Raw genomic sequence first — 17,472 nt, 5'->3', positions numbered from 1 at the left:
ATCCTAGTTTGTGATCCTAGTTCTATATCCAATCTACAAAATACATTACCCCACTTCTTTTATTTCAATAATGTACTCATTATACTCATTGGTTTAGTACATGACTATTATAGGCCCAATATTTACACATGGTTACCACAAATCAAAGAAGCCTTTCTATTTCCTTACCACCCACAGTCTCAGTATCCTCTTAGATTATCCACATTTGAGTTTGACTGGATGCAAAAGCTGAGAAGCATGAGCCACAGGCCCTTCATAACTTCTTTAAATTTACATAAGGAAAACTAATCCTGGGTTATTAGATTGGACACACACAATGGAATATCACACAGCCATAAAAAAGAATAAAATCTTGCCATTTGTGACAACATGGATGGACCTAGAGGGTATTATGCTAAGTGAAATAAGTCAGACAAAGACAAATACCAGATGATTTCACTTATATGTGGAGTCTAAAAAACAAAACAAACACACAAACATAACAAAACAGAAACAGACTCATAGATGTAGAGAACAAACCAGTGGTCGCCAGAGGGGACAGGGAGGCAGTGAAATAGGTGAAGGGGATCAACTTCCAGTTATAAAATAAATAAGTCACAGGAATGTAATGTACAGCATAGGGAATATAGTCAATAATACTGTAATAACGTTGTATGGTGATGGATGGTGACTAGACTTAGCATGGTGATCATTTTGTAATGTATAAAAATATCAAATCACTATGTTATACACCTGAAACTAATATAATATTGTATGTCAATTATACTTCAATAAAAAAAAAGATGTTTAAATATCAGGTAAAGTGGTAGACTTTTTTAAGTGACTGCCTAGACAAAGACCCATGAGCTAAAATAAGAAGGCCATGTTTCAATTACAGGACTCCCCCAGCCTGGCCACAAATGCTCAGACCAGGAATGAACACCTGATTCCAGCCTGGACAGATTCTCTATCAGGCGTTAGCAATTGAAATAGCAACCCCTGCCACCAGTCGTGACTTGATGTGGGCAAACTTGGGAAAGAGGAGCCATTTCATTATAGCCAGCATTGGCAAGGGACGAGGACAAACAGGGACAAGCAGTCTCAGAAAGAGAGAGGTGCTGACATCTTTCAGGTGCAGCTTGTTGCCCTTGATAAGTCCTGCCCTTCAGCTCTAGGAGACACCTAGACATCTATTTTGCTTAAGATACTTTGAAATTGGTTTCTATTACTTGGAACCAAATAACAAGCAAACAAATACAAATAAGCAGGCAGACCTAACACAGACAGAGTATATAATTGTCCATCCACAGGTTCACGAGGTAGTTTCTCCACGGAAGTCTCAGGTGGAACATTTACTACCTTAAAGGAGAATCAGGGTTAATGGTACCAGGATGGCTGTGAATCTATGCAAGTCCTTAAAGTATTTCAAATACATTTTAAATTATACAAGTATAGGGCCGGCCCCGTGGCTTAGCGGTTAGGTGCACGAGCTCCGCTACTGGCGGCCCGGGGTTCGGATCCTGGGCACGCACCAACGCACCGCTTCTCCAGCCATGCCGAGGCCGCGTCCCACATACAGCAACTAGAAGGATGTGCAGCTATGACACACACCTATCTACTGGGGCTTTGGGGGGAAGAAAAAAAGGAGGAGGATTGGCAATAAATGCTAGCTCAGAGCTGGTCTTCCTCAGCAAAAAGAGGAGGACTGGCACGGATGTTAGCTCAGGGCTGATCTTCCTCACACACACAAAAAAAATTATACAAGTATAATTTACATACAATAAAGTTGACTCTTTTTAATTGTATAATTTGGTAAGTTTTGACAAATATATAGTCATGTAACTACCACCCCAATAGAAATAGAACATTTCTCCACAAGAAATGGAACACTTCTATTACACCCAACTTTGTTGACCTTTGGAGTGGATCCCCTCCTCCCACTCCCAGCCCTTTGCAACCACTGATCTGATTTCTGTCCCTATAGTGTTTGCTTTCCAGAATGTCATATAAATAAAATTGTATAGTATGCAGCCTTTTATGCCTGGCTTCTTTCATTTAGCATGATGCTTTAAGACTCATCCATGTTGCATATGTCAACAGTTTGTTTCTTTTTATTACTGAGTATTATTCCATTTGATGAATGTATTGCAAATTATTTATCCATTCACCAGTTGGTGAAAATCTGTGCTGTTTCAGTAATAAATGATGCTCTATTACTAATTTTAATTTACTCTGTTGCTCAGTATTAAACTCTTTAGGATCGTTCTTCCTCTTAATTTCAATGTGTTATGTGTAAAATTGTAGTTTTTCTGTAAATAGAAGCTAACAGACCATTTTAGTTTTCTTCTATGTCAGGTATAATACCCAAAGGTTGCCTTGCCATCACCATCTTGCATCAATGAGATGCCCTTGAGATCACAGAGATACAGACAGCTATGGTGTTTGGGTCTCTGTGTATTTGACCTACTTGGCACAAAGAACAGGTATTTCTAAACAAGCCTTGAGTTAATAGCCTCAACTCAGCCCATAACTTTTGTCTTTCATAACAACAACCAAAAAAAATGAACCACTTAGGTGTAAACTGAGCAAAAATGGGCAGAACCTACGTGAAGAAAAAAAAGTCTCTGCTGAGGGACATAAAAGAAAATTAAAGCAAATGAAAAGCTACTCTATGCTTCTGGAGAGGAAGAAGTGTTATTTGAAAGATACTAGTTCTTCCTAAATCAATTCATAAATTCAGTGTAGTCCATGAAAATATCAACAGACGTTTTTGGGTAGAAACTTGAAAGAAGCGATATTAAATTTATCTGGCAAAGTAACTTGAGCATTTGAGAAAATGAGGAATAACAAGGGAAGAGTAACTCTACCAAATCTAAGAACCTACCACGAACTAACAATATTTACATATTCAAACTGAAGAAGAAATGCAAAAACCAACCAATAGATCAGAATAGAATCCAGTTACAGGCCTAAAGACACAGGAGAATTTCATTTATGGTAAACATGACATTTCAAATCAGCATGGAAGAGGACTTGCTTAGAAAAGAGTTATATAGAATCCCTGCCTCATTCTTTACACCAAAATTATTTAAAGATGGATAAAGATTTAAAAGTAGAAAATCACAGGGGCTGGCCCAGTGGCGCAAGGGGTTAAGTGTGCGCCCTCCGCTGCGGCGGCCCGGGGGTCCCTGTCTCGGATCCCGAGCGTGCACCCACGCACCGCTTGTTAAGCCCTGCTGTGGCGGCGTCCCACATAAACTAGAGGAAGACGGGCACGGATGTTAGCCCAGGGCCAGTCTTCCTCAGCAAAAAGAGGAGGATTGGCAACAGATGTTAGCTCAGGGCTGGTCTTCCTCACAAAAAAATAAAAGTAGAAAATCATAAATAATTTAGATTAAGGCTGTCCAATAAAAGTCTCTGTGATGATGGAAATGCTTCTTATCATCACTGTCCAATACGGTAGCCACTCACCACATGTGGCTATTGAGTTCTGGCGATGAGACTAGTGCAGATGAAAATTAAATTTAATTAATTTAAATTTAAATAGTCACATGAGGCTAATAGCTATTGTATTGGACAGCACAGAAGAAGAAAATATGAGTACACTAATTTATGATTTGGTACACAAAACCCATTAGATATTAAAAAAAATAAATCTTATCACATAAAATTTTAAACATCTCTATGGCATAAAAAGCTGAAAGTCTACACATATTTCTAACATGAATGACAGGCAAAATGCTAGTTTCCTTCATTTACTAAGAGCTTATACAAAGCAACAAGAAAAAGAAACAACACTACCTCAATATTGGCAAAGGATAGAAATAGGCAATTTACCAAGATGAAAAACAAATGCTCAATAAATATAAGAAAAGCTGTACAACCTAAATCATAATTAAGCATGTGCAAATCAAGCCACAAGGTACATCCTTTTACCCATCAAACTGACAAAAATTTTTATTTATTTATTTTTTTCCCCCAAAGCCCCAGTAGATAGTTGTATGTCATAGTTGCACATCCTTCTAGTTGCTGTATGTGGGACGCGGCCTCAGCATGGTGGGAGAAGCGGTGCGTCAGTGCGCGCCTGGGATCCGAACCCGGGCCGCCAGCAGCGGAGCGCGCGCACTTAACCGCTAAGCCACGGGGCCGGCCCAAACTGACAAAAATTTTAAAAGATTAACTATATCTAGCACTGGCGAGGATGCAAGGAAATGGGTACTCTTATATCCGGTCAAAGAGTATAGATTGACGCAACTTTCCTGGAAGAACATTTGGTAATATCAAAATGTTAAATGTTCATAGCCTCTGCTCCAGCAACATCAGTAAGAAATTTGCCCTACAGGTACACTCACAAAAGGTCACCAGTGTACATCTCCATTGCAGTTCTATTTGTCGTGGTGAGAAATCGGCAACAACCAAAGCTGTTCTCCATAAGGAATTAGCTCCATCTATCCATTCAACACAGGAGAGGCAGCCCTTTCAAAGAATGCCATCAATCTGTAGGTGCTTATAGAGAACAATCTTCAAGTTCAAAAAAAAAAAATCAGGTAAGACTACACTATACTTTATGCTTTGCTGTACGTTTTAAAGAGTAGAGGAGGCAGACGGAGGGACGGATGTACATAATCCCTCCCCACCACCCCAGATCAAAGAATACAGGAAACCCTTCGCAGTGATTATCCCTGGAAAGAGCAACTCGGCTGAGAGTAAAGGAGGGAAGGGAAGGCTTTCACGTTTAATTTTGTATATTTCTGTAATGTTTGAATTTTCCTAATCTTATATTACTTTTTAAAATTGAAGTAAAATTTACATCACATAAAATTAACCATTTTAAAGTGTACAGTTCAGTGGCATTTAGCACAGTCATAATGTTGTGCAACCATCACCTCTATCTAGTTACAGTACATTTTCATCACCCTAAAAAGAAAACCCCATACCCATTAAGTAGTCTCTGCTCTCCCCTCCCCAGCCCCTTGCAACCACTAATCTGCTTTCTCTCTTTGTGGATTTACCTTTTCCTTACGTCTGGCTTCTTCCACTTAGCATAAATGTTTACAAGATTCATCCATGTTGGGGTATGCATCAGTACTTCATTCCTTTTTATGGCTGAATAATATTCCATTGTATGGATATACTGCATTTTATTTATCCATTGATCAGTTGATGGACATTTGAGTTGTTTCCACCTTTGGCTATTCTGAATAATGCTGATATAATCATTCATGTACAAGCTTTTGTCTGAATATCTGTTTTCAATTATTTGGGGTCTATATGTAGGAGTAGAATTGCTGGGTCATATGGTAACTTTATTTTTAACTTTTTGAGATATATTACTTTTTGAATTTTATTAACAGGAATAGAAATTAGAGTTTTAATCAAGTGGAAACATTAAGGACTACTTATTATTTTCTTCTTTGGGCCTTTCAGTATTTAAAAATAGTAACTAAAGTACTTAATAAAAGAAAGCAACAGCTTCATGCCAACGCCCATCATGCTAGCCTCTCCTACTTTCATCTCTGCTTTTCTCTCTTCACAGAGATTTCTGAGGAAAGGGAGCACAGGTTATTTTCCCTAATTTTCTTTTAATTTCTTTAAGGGATCACTGCAAAAATCTCCAGTTCAACTTCGACTTCTGGTTTACTTCCTTTTTCGATTCTTAATTCCTTAGGTCGCTAGCTTTCTAATTATTCCCAATAGAAATGACTTCAGACAGAATTATACAAAAAAATCTGAGTATAGGGTATGAGAATTTCAGGAAAAGGAAATTGACAGCAGGGGACAAATTATTGCATATTGCATTCAAAATCCAAAAAGACCTACAGAGCTTTGCAAACTAAAGACTCAGGGTTCCAAATTCAGCTTTGTCCTTAAGAGACTTGTCCTGTGAGACTCTGAGCCTTCACTCATCTCACTGTGCCTCACCTATAAAGTGATGGAAGGGGAATTCTTGATTCCTAATATTTCTTCTAATTCAAAAGCCTTATGATACTATTCAAATGACCTTGTTCCTATTAACTTTTTATTCTTCTTAAAGAGAGAAGGATGTGGACATTTTTATCCTCTAACTTTTTGATATTACCATTCAGATATCTGCTTCTCAAGTATGTACACTGAGAAACATGTCTCCAAAAGTTCTTGTCATTTATTGGTAAGAAAAGGTACATGAATTTTTACCCTAGGTATGGCAGCCAGCCCTCGAGGTGGTCTCCAATGATCCCTGCTTCCTGGCATTCACACTTTTATACAGTCCCCTCTCACAACGTACCAGGGTTAGTTTGTATGACCATGAGAATATGGCAGAAGAGATGGTAAATCACTTCTGAGATTAGCTTATAAAAGACACTGAAGCTTCCATCCTGGTCATTCATGGTCTTGTTTGCTCGCTCGCTCGCTCGCTCGCTCGCGCTCTCTCTCTCTCTCTCTCTCTCATCACTCGCTCTGGAGGAAGCCAGCTGCCATGTCCTAAGGAGAGGCCCACATGGTGAGGAACTAAGGCCTCCAGCCAACAGCAAGTAAGAAACAAGTTACCTTCTAACAGCCACGTGAATGAGCCTGGAAGCAAATCCTCCAGTCTTAATCAAGCCTTGGGATGCCTGCAGTCCCAGCCAACGTCTGGAACGCAACCTCATGAGACAGACCTGAGCCAGAACCACCCAGCCACACTGCTTCCGAATTCCTTACCCATGGAAACCGTGAGACAATAGCTATTTGTTGTTTAAACCTCCTAATTTGGGGGTAGTTTGTTAACGCAACAATAGATAACTAATACACTTGCGTAGTTTTTCTGCTAGCAATATTTTCTAAATATAAGTAAAAATTTGTATTAGTAATGTACTGTTAAAAAGACACCATCACTAATAATTCCCAACATTATAAATTCTTTGAATTTTACAACTGGCTGTGGTCTGCATTTCGGGGTCACCTCCAACACTGAAGAACAACCCAAAGTATGAAAACTAATCACTATTCTCTCACAGTATTTCCTCTCCTTCTCTCTTCCCATCCGAATCTGACTGATCCCTCAAGGAATTTCTCCGGTCCAGTTTCTTCTGAGACAATTCCCTTAATCTTTCTACTTACATGAACCAGTTTTCATCACGTTAGCCAGTTCTGTTAAGTATCAACTCATTAGCAGTAATTAAAAACACAGACCTGGATATTGAGCCAGTATCTGCTGTTCACCAGGGCTAGGACCTTGAACAAATTGCTGAATTCTCTGTCACTTGGTTTTGTTATTATTAAAATGGGACTAATAATATCTCACAGGATTTTTGTGAAAACTAAATGAGCTAATGTGTATAAACCACTTAGCATAGGACCTGATACAAAATAAGGACAGGGCTCGATTAATGGTGAATATTTTTATTATGTTAACTTTTAAGTATATTAGACATCTTTGGTGGGGGGGCAGGGGGGTCTGCCCAGCTATATCATTTTTTTATGAGAACTTCTACTCCTGTCCCAAGTGGAATCTCTGGGTGCCATCTTTGTGGTATGGGACTCTACCCCTGGTTCTAGCTGACTGGACTAAGGGAGGGATCCTGCCTATTGGATTGATGGACCTATTGGATTGACTCCCTCTGCTGAGGATGCTCAGTGTGGCAGTCAGTATTAGCTGGCTCCTCAAACTGAGGAGATGCAATTTGGGGGTCCTTAGGCCAGTCATATTTGGCTCTGTGCTCAGCAGGGAAAGCGGGCCTGCAGAGAAAGAAAGGGCAGAAAGAAGAGACAGATGGAGACAGACAGAGAGACAGAGGCAATAAGGAGAGAGTAGTTTTGAGTTCCTGCCCTTGGGTTCCTGCAATACCCCAATATCTTTCCAACAAAGTCCAAAGACAATGTTAGTTCAAAAATTTAAACGTCCCCATAAACCAACCTAATCATGAGAGAAAAATCCCCAAGCCCAGACTGGGGGACATTCTGCAAGACACCTAGCCAGTACGTCTCAAGACTGTCAAGGTCATGAAAAATAAGGAAAGAATGAGAAACTGTCGCAGCCCAGAGGAAACTGGAGAGACCTGACAACAAAATACCAGGTAGTACCAGATTCAGTCTTGAAACCGAAAGAGGGTATATTTGAAAAGCTGGTGAAATCCAAATAAAATCTGAAGGTTAGTTATTAGTAATATACCAATGTCAGTTTCTTGGTTTTGACAAATGTACCAAAGTAATCTAAGATGTTAACAACGCGAGAAGCTGGAGGAACAGTATATGGAAACTCTCCGTCCTATCTTTGCAACTTTTCTGTAATCTACGATTATTTCACAATTAAAAACCTTACTTTTAAAAACTTAAAATATCTAGTCCAAATTAATCATCAAACCTCCAAATTTCATTTACAGTTAAAACTTCTCCCACCCCCAGCTCAGAATTGCTTCAGGTTACAAAGGGCAGTGGGTAAGGGACTCGTTATGAACTTTCCTACTTCCCAGCCTAGTAAGAGTCCTCCTCCCCCGTTCCCCTGGAGGCAGCCACAGGCCTCTCAGGGTTGGAGCTGGGAAGGGAGGGAGAGACAGGAAAGGTCTCCTTCACTGGCACTGATATAATCTTGCTTGGTGCCCTCTGGGTGTGACAGATTCCCAGAGCTGAGGCTCTCCCAGTTTCCTGGAAGTTTCCCTCACTGAGAACATCTGACTATAGACACCTGGAAATGGGCAACACCACTCTGCTAGACCATCACCCTGCTCCCCTCCCAAAATACACACGCACGCGAGCACACACACGCATATACACATACATACACATGTATACACACACGCAGACATACACATACCCTGTTCCAGGTCAGACGGCATACCTCCAGCCTCTTGGTGTCAAGGTCCCCTCTCCTGTCCGGAAATGCTTTGGGATGCGGTCTCTTTTAAAAGTCATCTATTATTTTATTCTCAACCTTCAGTGCCTCAGTTGCACTGCTACAACCTTTTCCACTCGCAATCAAACGAGGCTTGACTGGGACTCTCTTTTAAAGAGAGAACGTGCATTTTCTCCACTTTTTGTGCCTCTAACTACAATCAAGTCCAAACAGCATGCAGCAAAGGCTGCATCCCAGGCATTTAATCCCTGCCAATAGAAGGAAAGGAAATGAACTGCCTGTTAAACCTGGATCCTATTCAGTGCTCATAACTGCCCCAGGAGAAGCCTTTAAGTATATTAAATGACTTCACTCCCATTGTTCTCCCCAAGCAGATAATCTGTCTGAAAGTCGGTCCTTTGTAGAGTCATAATGATAGATAAAATATGTTGAGCCTTGTGCTAAGTGTTGAGTATTTTTCACGGATTTTTTTTTCAATCCATGCTTACAACAACCCTTTGAATTAGAAGCTGCCATCATCCCCACTTTATAGTTAAGGAGATGGAAGTGCAGAGAATGAAGATATTCACTGAGTCCTACAGTCCTACAGCCAGAATTTGAAGGGAGGCAGAGTGATCTCACAGGCCACGCTCTGAGCCTCTACACTCTCATTTTTCTTTTCCAAAGTTATTTCCAGAGTTCTTTTCCTGCTAACAAAATGACCTCTCACTTTTGCAGTGAGAATAACCACTGACAAGGGAATGCATTCTTCTTCTGTCAAACATTTTCTCATTTTTGAGAAGAGCTCACACTCTAGAAGGACTAGCCTAGTTACCATCTCTTTACTGTCACTCACTCCTCCTCCCCACTCCCACTGGGGCACCTGGTCCTTGTACCCCCTGCATCCTGGGCCCTCAGTTACTGCCTGCTCTTACCTAAGCAGAATGGATCTACCCAAGGTAACAGTCCTTAGGTCGACAACTAGAATGGTCAGGGCCAGACAGCTAACCTTTTTATACCCTTTCTTCTAGACCTATGCTGTCCAATATGGTAGCCACTAGCCTCCTTTGGCTATTTAAATTTAAATCAAGAAAAATGAAGATTTTGTTTCCTCAGTCAGACTAGCCACATTTCAAGCCTTCAACAGCCACATGTGACCAGTGGCTACCATATTGGACAGCACAGATACAGAACATTTCTCTCCTGTCAGAAAGATCTTTTGAATAGTGCTGATGTCGATTACGACTTTAAAGAGCTACAGTATCAGAATCAGGATTTGAATTGGGCAATCTGCCTCTAGAGCCCACATGCCTGATGTCTATTTCATTCAGGTTCCTTGTCTTCTGGGCATCAGCTGCTCAGTCCCAAACTGTGCTTCCCGGTTGAAGTCCCCTCTTCCCTCCCTCCATCCTCCCTCTACCACAGCCCAGGAGGGTGCCCACCACTCTGTTGAGGATATCCCCATTTGTCCAAAGTCAAAATTTCTTTCTATATCCATAGGTGGAGCTTCTGGAATCTGACTTTATGTTTCATTGTATCTCTGTTTGTCTTATCAGACAGAATCAAGCACTCCCAACACCACACACCACTTCAGTCAAAATAATTATTGCCTTTACATCACGAAGAAAATCCCTCCCAGGACTCCCGGGCATTGACTGAGAAAATTACCAAGAATTCACACTGGTCTCCTGATATGTTCCATATTAGACTAAGCTTTTAGAGGCCAGATCCAACTAAACCCTAATCTTCAATTTACAGAACTTCTAAGGGATTTTATGTAAAAGCAAGCAAGCAAAACCAAAACCTCCTAGAGACCAAACAATTCCTCTCAGGCTAAGGACAGAGGTAGGGTCTCATCTTTAAATCAATATTGAAATGTTGATTAACATATTGGGCTTAATAGTCTAACATTTTTATGATGTAAGTGATGACCAGACTTTCTATTTTCTAAGAGTGACCAAGAGTCATGGAAACTCTCTAAATGTGCATCTAGGAGCAGAAGAGGGACTACCCCACTGAACAAATTTTGAAGAGTGAGGAGGAGATAAAAAAAACTCCTACTTTTTACATTATAATACACAAGTCTTACTTGTTCAACATACTGGTTACAAGAAGAAGTAAGCCAATCTAATGGGCTATCTGAGTAAAGTTAACTTATTCTATATCTAATGTATATATTTCTCATTATTTTATTTTTATTTTAGCGTCTCCATTCTGAATCTGTAGATTAATTTTAAGACCCAGTGAAACGTCTAAGAAGCTGCCTACCGCAGCACTTTTTCAAACTGTGAATGGAAATCCATTAATGGGTCATAAAATCCATTTAATGGGTCATTACTAGCATGTTTGTGCAAATGAAAGGGAATCTAACAAATGGAATGGAACAGAACAGAATAGGAAAGAATGAAAACATATATTAGAGTGCAGTAGACTAACTAGTAAGGCAGTTGAACTCGTTTCAGTTGTGTGTGTGCATGTGTGTGTGCGTGCTTGTGCACGTGTCTTCTGAATTAGATGTAAAACGCATTTCTTATTAATGGTCACAGTCAAAAATTTTTGAAAAACACTGGCCTAATGGACTTTTCTTACTTGTAGGGCATCTCTTGGGAAATTCTGTAGGTCCTCTTAAGGTATTTGCTTGGCTTTGTAAAAGTGGAAAGAGGAGCTTTATCTTACAATACTAGTGTCCTTTTTCTAGCCTTAGTCAAAATATCTAAGCTGGGCTATGGGAAAGGACATAAGACAGAAAATTTTTTAAAAGAATAGAGAGTTGTACTTGGAAGGAGATAAAGTTAAAATGGAACTGGGAAGGATCTTAAATATCTTCTAGGGATTCCAATTTTACAAAGAGGTCAAGCGACTTGCACATTGTCACCTGCCCAGTTGACAGAAGAGACTAGAACCTAAATCTCTGACTCTTCCTGTTGGGGTGATGGGATGTGCACACGGCTGGAAAAATCTCTCTGGGTAATACCGAGTGAGGAGGGGCTGCCCTTACCCCAACCCCCTGGGGAATCAGTGCTGCCAGGAAATAGGAGAAGAGGAGGAGATAAAGAGAGAAAGGAGAAGGATTGGCAAAGATTTAAAAGATGAATAGTGCTCATTTCGTTTTCAAAATGGAATGATCTATTTTCCTTTTTTTAGGTGCAAAAGTGAATATTTATTTAAAATAGAAGAAGACATATGTTGTATATTACAAATTTTAAAAAGCTGATTAATACTATATTAAACATCATAAAATCCAGGAAAAGAATATAGTAATTCTATTAATCAACTACCTGATATACTTTTTTCTCTTAAATTTTTTGGTTGCATACTCTTCGATTGCCTCTTCAAATGACAATGGTTTTGTAATAATTTCTATAAAGAGAATTGGAATGATCTATTTTTCAATAACATGTGATCATTGCACATATTCACACAATATAGAGAAAAAGGAAGAACTCTATAATCTCAACTTCCAGAAACCACTATTTTTGTGTGTGTGTGTGTGTGAGGAAGATCAGCCCTGAGCTAACATCCATGCTAATCCTCCTCTTTTTGCTGAGGAAGACCGGCTCTGAGCTAACATCTATTGCCAATCCTCCTCCTTTTTTCCCCCAAAGCCCCAGTAGATAGTTGTATGTCATAGTTGCACATCCTTCTAGTTGCCGTATGTGGGAAGCGGCCTCAGCATGGCTGGAGAAGCGGTGCGTTGGTGCGCGCCTGGGATCCAAACCCGGGCCGCCAGTAGCGGAGCGCGCGCACTTAACCGCTAAGCCACAAGGCTGGCCCCAGAAACCACTATTAACAAGATGGCACATTCTTTGAAGAGATTTTATACATATATACATACTATGTATATTCAGGTGTATAAATACATACACATATATATATGAGATTATATTTAGTTCTGTAAGCCATTTCTTTCACTTAATATTTTGTGGATATGTTTCCCACTACCAATATAAAAGAGGATTTACCCTTCTAATGGATGAATAGATGTCTAGCAAAATATTTCACTGGAATATTGTGGACACCCCATAATATATTAACCAGCTCTGACTGATGGATACTTCAATAGTTTCTTTTGTTGTTGTTATAAACAATGCTGCAATAACATACCCTTGTACGTTTACCTTTTTTTAATTTGACCTATCAGTTCCTTAGGATAAATTCTTGCAGGAACTTAGGATAAACGGCTGAGTCAAAAGTTTGGGATATTTAATATTTGAAATCACATTGCCAGATTGCTCTCCAAAAGGTTGTGACATTTATATTTTCATTAACAATTTATCGGAGTATTTATTTTCCCACACCCCTGAGCACTATTTATCTTTTAAATCTCTGCCAACCTCCTATGTAGAAATGATATTGCATTTTAATTTGCATTTCCTTTTTATTAGCATCTTCCCATGTGCTGACTGGACACTGACATTCCTCCCATGACATGCATGGTCACACCCCCTGCCTGGTTTTCTGTTTGGTGCTCATCCTTGTGTCATGATTTATAAGGGGTCCTCGTGAAGTCAGACTGTTCTCCTGTCGTCAATCATATATGTGGTGATTACTTTTTTCTCAGTTTGCAACTTCTCCTTTAAAAAGATTTATGGTATGTTTTTTGCATAGGAGTTTTGGTTTTTAGTGGTAAAATAAATATCTTCCTTTATGGGTTCTAAAGGAGGGACTTTTTAGCTTAGAATTGGAACCACTATGAAACCATTTCCAAGACTGGGAATTTGTAAATAATTTTGATTTTATCAACCTCACAATTCATATCATGTTACTTTTGCCCTCAAGACATCTGACCAATTTGTTCACTATGGCAAAATACTACCCTACAAAGAAAAGGTACAGGAAACTGCACTTCTGAGAATTTTGCGTAAAAAGCAAAGAAAGAAAGAAGAAAGCTCTTGAAACTGCAGTTTGAGGCAGCAAAGCCAGGTCCCAGCATCCTGTTGACTGAGTGCCACCTGGTCCCATGGAATCCTGAGCTCTTTTTCCGTGGAGTTCACAAGGAGCTTTAAGGGCAGCCAGGCTGGCACACCACCCCACTGCCTTTCCACCGTATAAAAAAGGGGCTCTTTTATGATGTCCCCCAGAATTTAGTGAGAGAGGATCCCACTTGTAAATAAGCTTTTGCTCCACTTCCAATTTAGGCCAGACTTTACACACTCGATCTGGAACTTCTTTGACTCTGCTCCCATACCTGTCTTAAAAGCTCTCTTTGTGTGGTGGACGTACTTAATGGATTGTTTGGGCTGTATTAATAGCCATATGAAGTCCAGAACTCAGTGATCACATTGAGAGCCAAAGAGCTTCCTAAAACGTGAGATAAACACAAGGCCCTTGTGGGGGATCAGAATTGGCCACCTCAAAATATATCTCTTTGCCTTGATTATTTTCAAGAACAAAAGATGCTGAAAGAAACTTTGACTGCCCCCCCCACCAACTGCCTAAAAGAAATTTAGGATAGAAGGCCTGTCCCCAGATAGATAACTCTGTGTATTGATAGACTGGGAGGGTCCTTGCTAAGCCCATTCTTATCAAAGCTCTGAAAACCAAAGTATAACTTTGGTTTTTAGATAACTTCTAAAAGTAGAAGTTATCCTTTGTAAGAGACATTTACATTTATAAGGGATATCTCCATTTGTAAATGTATTTCCCTCTCTGTACCAGGAAGAAGGGGGGATGACCTTATCTCTAGAAACTCTTATCAATGCAGAAGACTAGGATTTAAATCTGCACAATAATCTTACTCTTGTTTACTGTGCTTTTCTGGTAATCTCCCATAACTGACTCCCCCCACACCCAACATCCTCCTTTGTCTTTAGCTGAAGATGGTATTTAAGATGATAGCCTCCACCATTTTGGCAAGTTACCCAGTTTTTCCTGAGTCTCTCCCATGTACATATGTTATAAAGCTTTGTTTGATTTTCTCCTGTTATTCTGACTCATGTGATTTTAATTCCTAGCCCAGCCAGAAGGACCTAGAGTGGGTAGAGGATATGTCTTCCTCCCCTACATCCTCATATTAGAGCATATAAAAGATTAGCTATAAATAATATTGATTGCTTATGAAGAAAGGCAGAGTCTACCATTCTCATACTGACCAGAGCCATAAACAGTAGCACTAACCTCTTTCAACCAGTCCCCTAAAGCCACCTCCAAAACAGAAACCCACTGAGACAAGCATTTTCCCAGCTATTGCTGTAGGCTTTCTTCACTCACCTCAGGAAATTTCTTTTTCTGCACATATTCCGTGGTGGCAGCGTCAAAATACTTGGCGTAGCCCTCATTAAGGCTGTAAATCTTTCCTTTCTTTTTAATCTTGACATCTCTTTCCACCAGGACAAATTCACCAAGAGCCTAGAGAGATGAAGAGAAACACCAGAAAGAAGAGAGACACCAGGAAACAGAAGCCATTAGCACACTCCACAACGATCAGAGTGTGTTAGAAGATGTGACTTGCGGAAGAACTCAGGGGTTTGCCAAGTTCCTCTGCAGCCTGTCCAGCAGTGTTTTATAAGTTGTATATAGAACAGTGACAACACTGAGCCTGACAGGAGCAGTAATAAAACAAGAGATCAAATGATTCAAAGGTAACAGGGAAAGTTTCCTTTGTAAATTTCACTGTGAGCTAGGCTACTCATTTACAAGGAAATTAGCTGTATTTATCCCCCAAGTTCTCATCCTCAGTTAATTCCTAATGTTTCAGGAAGATCTGGGCCATCAACATGAGAGGAAATTTTGGGATGGGATTTGTCATAAAGGTGGGAGATGCAGTTTGACACTAGTCTGTGCTCCAGTTATTTTGTTTATCTTAATGACTCAATCTTGGAAACCATTAAAAGTTCCTAGTACCCCAACAATTCTTAGATGAGAAAAGAAGAAATTTCTTCAGAAGAGATACAGAAGAAACTATATTTACTTGGCATAATGATTGGTTGATAAAAATTAAAGAAATCCTCAGAATTATTAATAAAATTGTAGCCACTGTGGTCACTATCTGCAAGACATCCCTCAGGCACCCCTTTATCTGAGTGTTGGTGATATCGGTCCCCATGGATGTGATTAGCTAGCTGCAGCTATCCCCTTGAAAGGCTGGAAGTCTCTCTAAGTCACTAGGAGGGAAATCAGGGCCTGGAAATCTAATCAGTTTTGATGAACTTCGAAAACTGAGAAAGTGAAAATCTCCTAAGATGGCAGCAAGACTAGAAGGTTCCTAATGGACATAGACAACACTCCCAGAATGTAGAGACAAGGCCACGCTGATCATGTCTGAAATAAGACAGTGATGAGGATACTCAGCAACCGCAAAAATAGCTGAACATTCCTCTCTTCTGCCAAATGTGAGTGATGACTGCTTCTCTACCAATAACTCTCTACCCTCACTTTAATCTTCCCACCTCCCAGAGAAAAATTATTGAAATATATAATCATTAATTGTACCCACTGCTAGACAACACTCACTCTGGAACTGACCCTCTCTTTCTCAAATCCTCCTTGGAATCATCAAGCAAAAGCCCATGTGTTATAATAAGCCCATCCCAACCCCTCTTAGCACGACCCTCTCGCCTCCTGTAGAGCGCCTTCACCCTTGCTCAGTAAACTCAACATCTTCTTATTATAGGTATGTTCTTGATGGTCTCTGGTCATGAGCTTTAGTAACTTTGCTGTGGACATTTGTTGCTTTGGAGCAGCCCAGCATGGAGCTCCACTTCCTAACTTCCTTTGAAGAATTAACTCTGGATGCACTCTAGGAAGACTCTGATCTGAGCCTCCTCCAGCCCAAGGTCAGCTTGACTTAGCCTGGCAAATTAGATACTCCTCCCTGGCATCTGAAACCTGAGCAAGAGGCACAGAATCAAGGGTGTCCAGACCAGACTGGCCATGCTGCAAGACCACTCCTGTGATTCCTGCTTCCTGGTCCCCTAGGCCCATTCCAGCCTGCATCCTCAGCTTTCCCATCAATGCAGTAATATCTTTTACTTAGTTGACCCAGGGTCCTTTTCTCTCTTGCTTATCACAACTGTTATCTAAACAATGGCCGTTACTTGTTTATCCGCTCCTTGGCCTGCGGATGGGGATGCTCAGGCCCCTGGAGAGTTGTTCCCTATTGTGGAACAGAGATGGTCACAGAGTCTTACCCTAACCTGGAAAATATATTCCTTTGTTCTGACTGCGTGATCACTAACCACCACTGATTATTAAAATGGCCTCCCACACACTTTGAGAAGAGACCTGATTATCAGGCACCAGATCCTTGTCACTCAGCAACAATAACTCTTGTTTGTAAATGAATGCCTTGATATTGTGATTTATACTACAACTCAGAGTTTGGTTAACATGAGGTGGTCCCTCTGTGCCTGAACAAAATGGGTACTCTGACAAAATCAAATTACCAGCCCCGCAAACAGGCTCTGCTGGACCCACCAAGGGACTCTGTCCTGTGAGGCCCTGCCCGAGTAACCTGCTGGCCACCCTCCATGGTATTTCCATCTGTGACAACTGCCATAAGCTACTGCAACTTGAAGTCAACCTCCCAAACAGGCCCTAAGCTTCTACAGTGGCTTTTACTCAAATGTCCTTTTTAGCAGAGTGATGTGCTCTAAAAGGTTTTCAGGCTAATAAACAGAGATCAGATGTGTAGACAAGCTCTGGGGCCTGCCTTGGTCAAGACTGCGCCCTCCTGTCGTGACTGAAGGTGGAAAGTGTGGGCT

The 17,472-nt window shown here is 40.5% G+C and overlaps 1 protein-coding gene across 1 annotated transcript in view; it reads right to left on the bottom strand.

The window, feature by feature from the left end:
* Positions 1 to 17,472, bottom strand: part of FBP2 (fructose-bisphosphatase 2) — a 52,587-nt gene that overhangs the window by 11,597 nt on the left and 23,518 nt on the right. The window contains exon 5 of the mRNA XM_004440809.3: positions 14,981 to 15,118. Within this exon, the coding sequence (XP_004440866.1) occupies positions 14,981 to 15,118 (138 nt within the window). The remainder of the gene's footprint in view (positions 1 to 14,980; positions 15,119 to 17,472) is intronic.

Source organism: Ceratotherium simum, chromosome 20 (assembly GCF_057802395.1).
Source record: "Ceratotherium simum simum isolate JZ-2026a chromosome 20, ASM5780239v1, whole genome shotgun sequence".
Classification (NCBI taxonomy): domain Eukaryota; kingdom Metazoa; phylum Chordata; class Mammalia; order Perissodactyla; family Rhinocerotidae; genus Ceratotherium; species Ceratotherium simum.
This window is presented reverse-complemented; position numbering and strand designations above follow the sequence as displayed.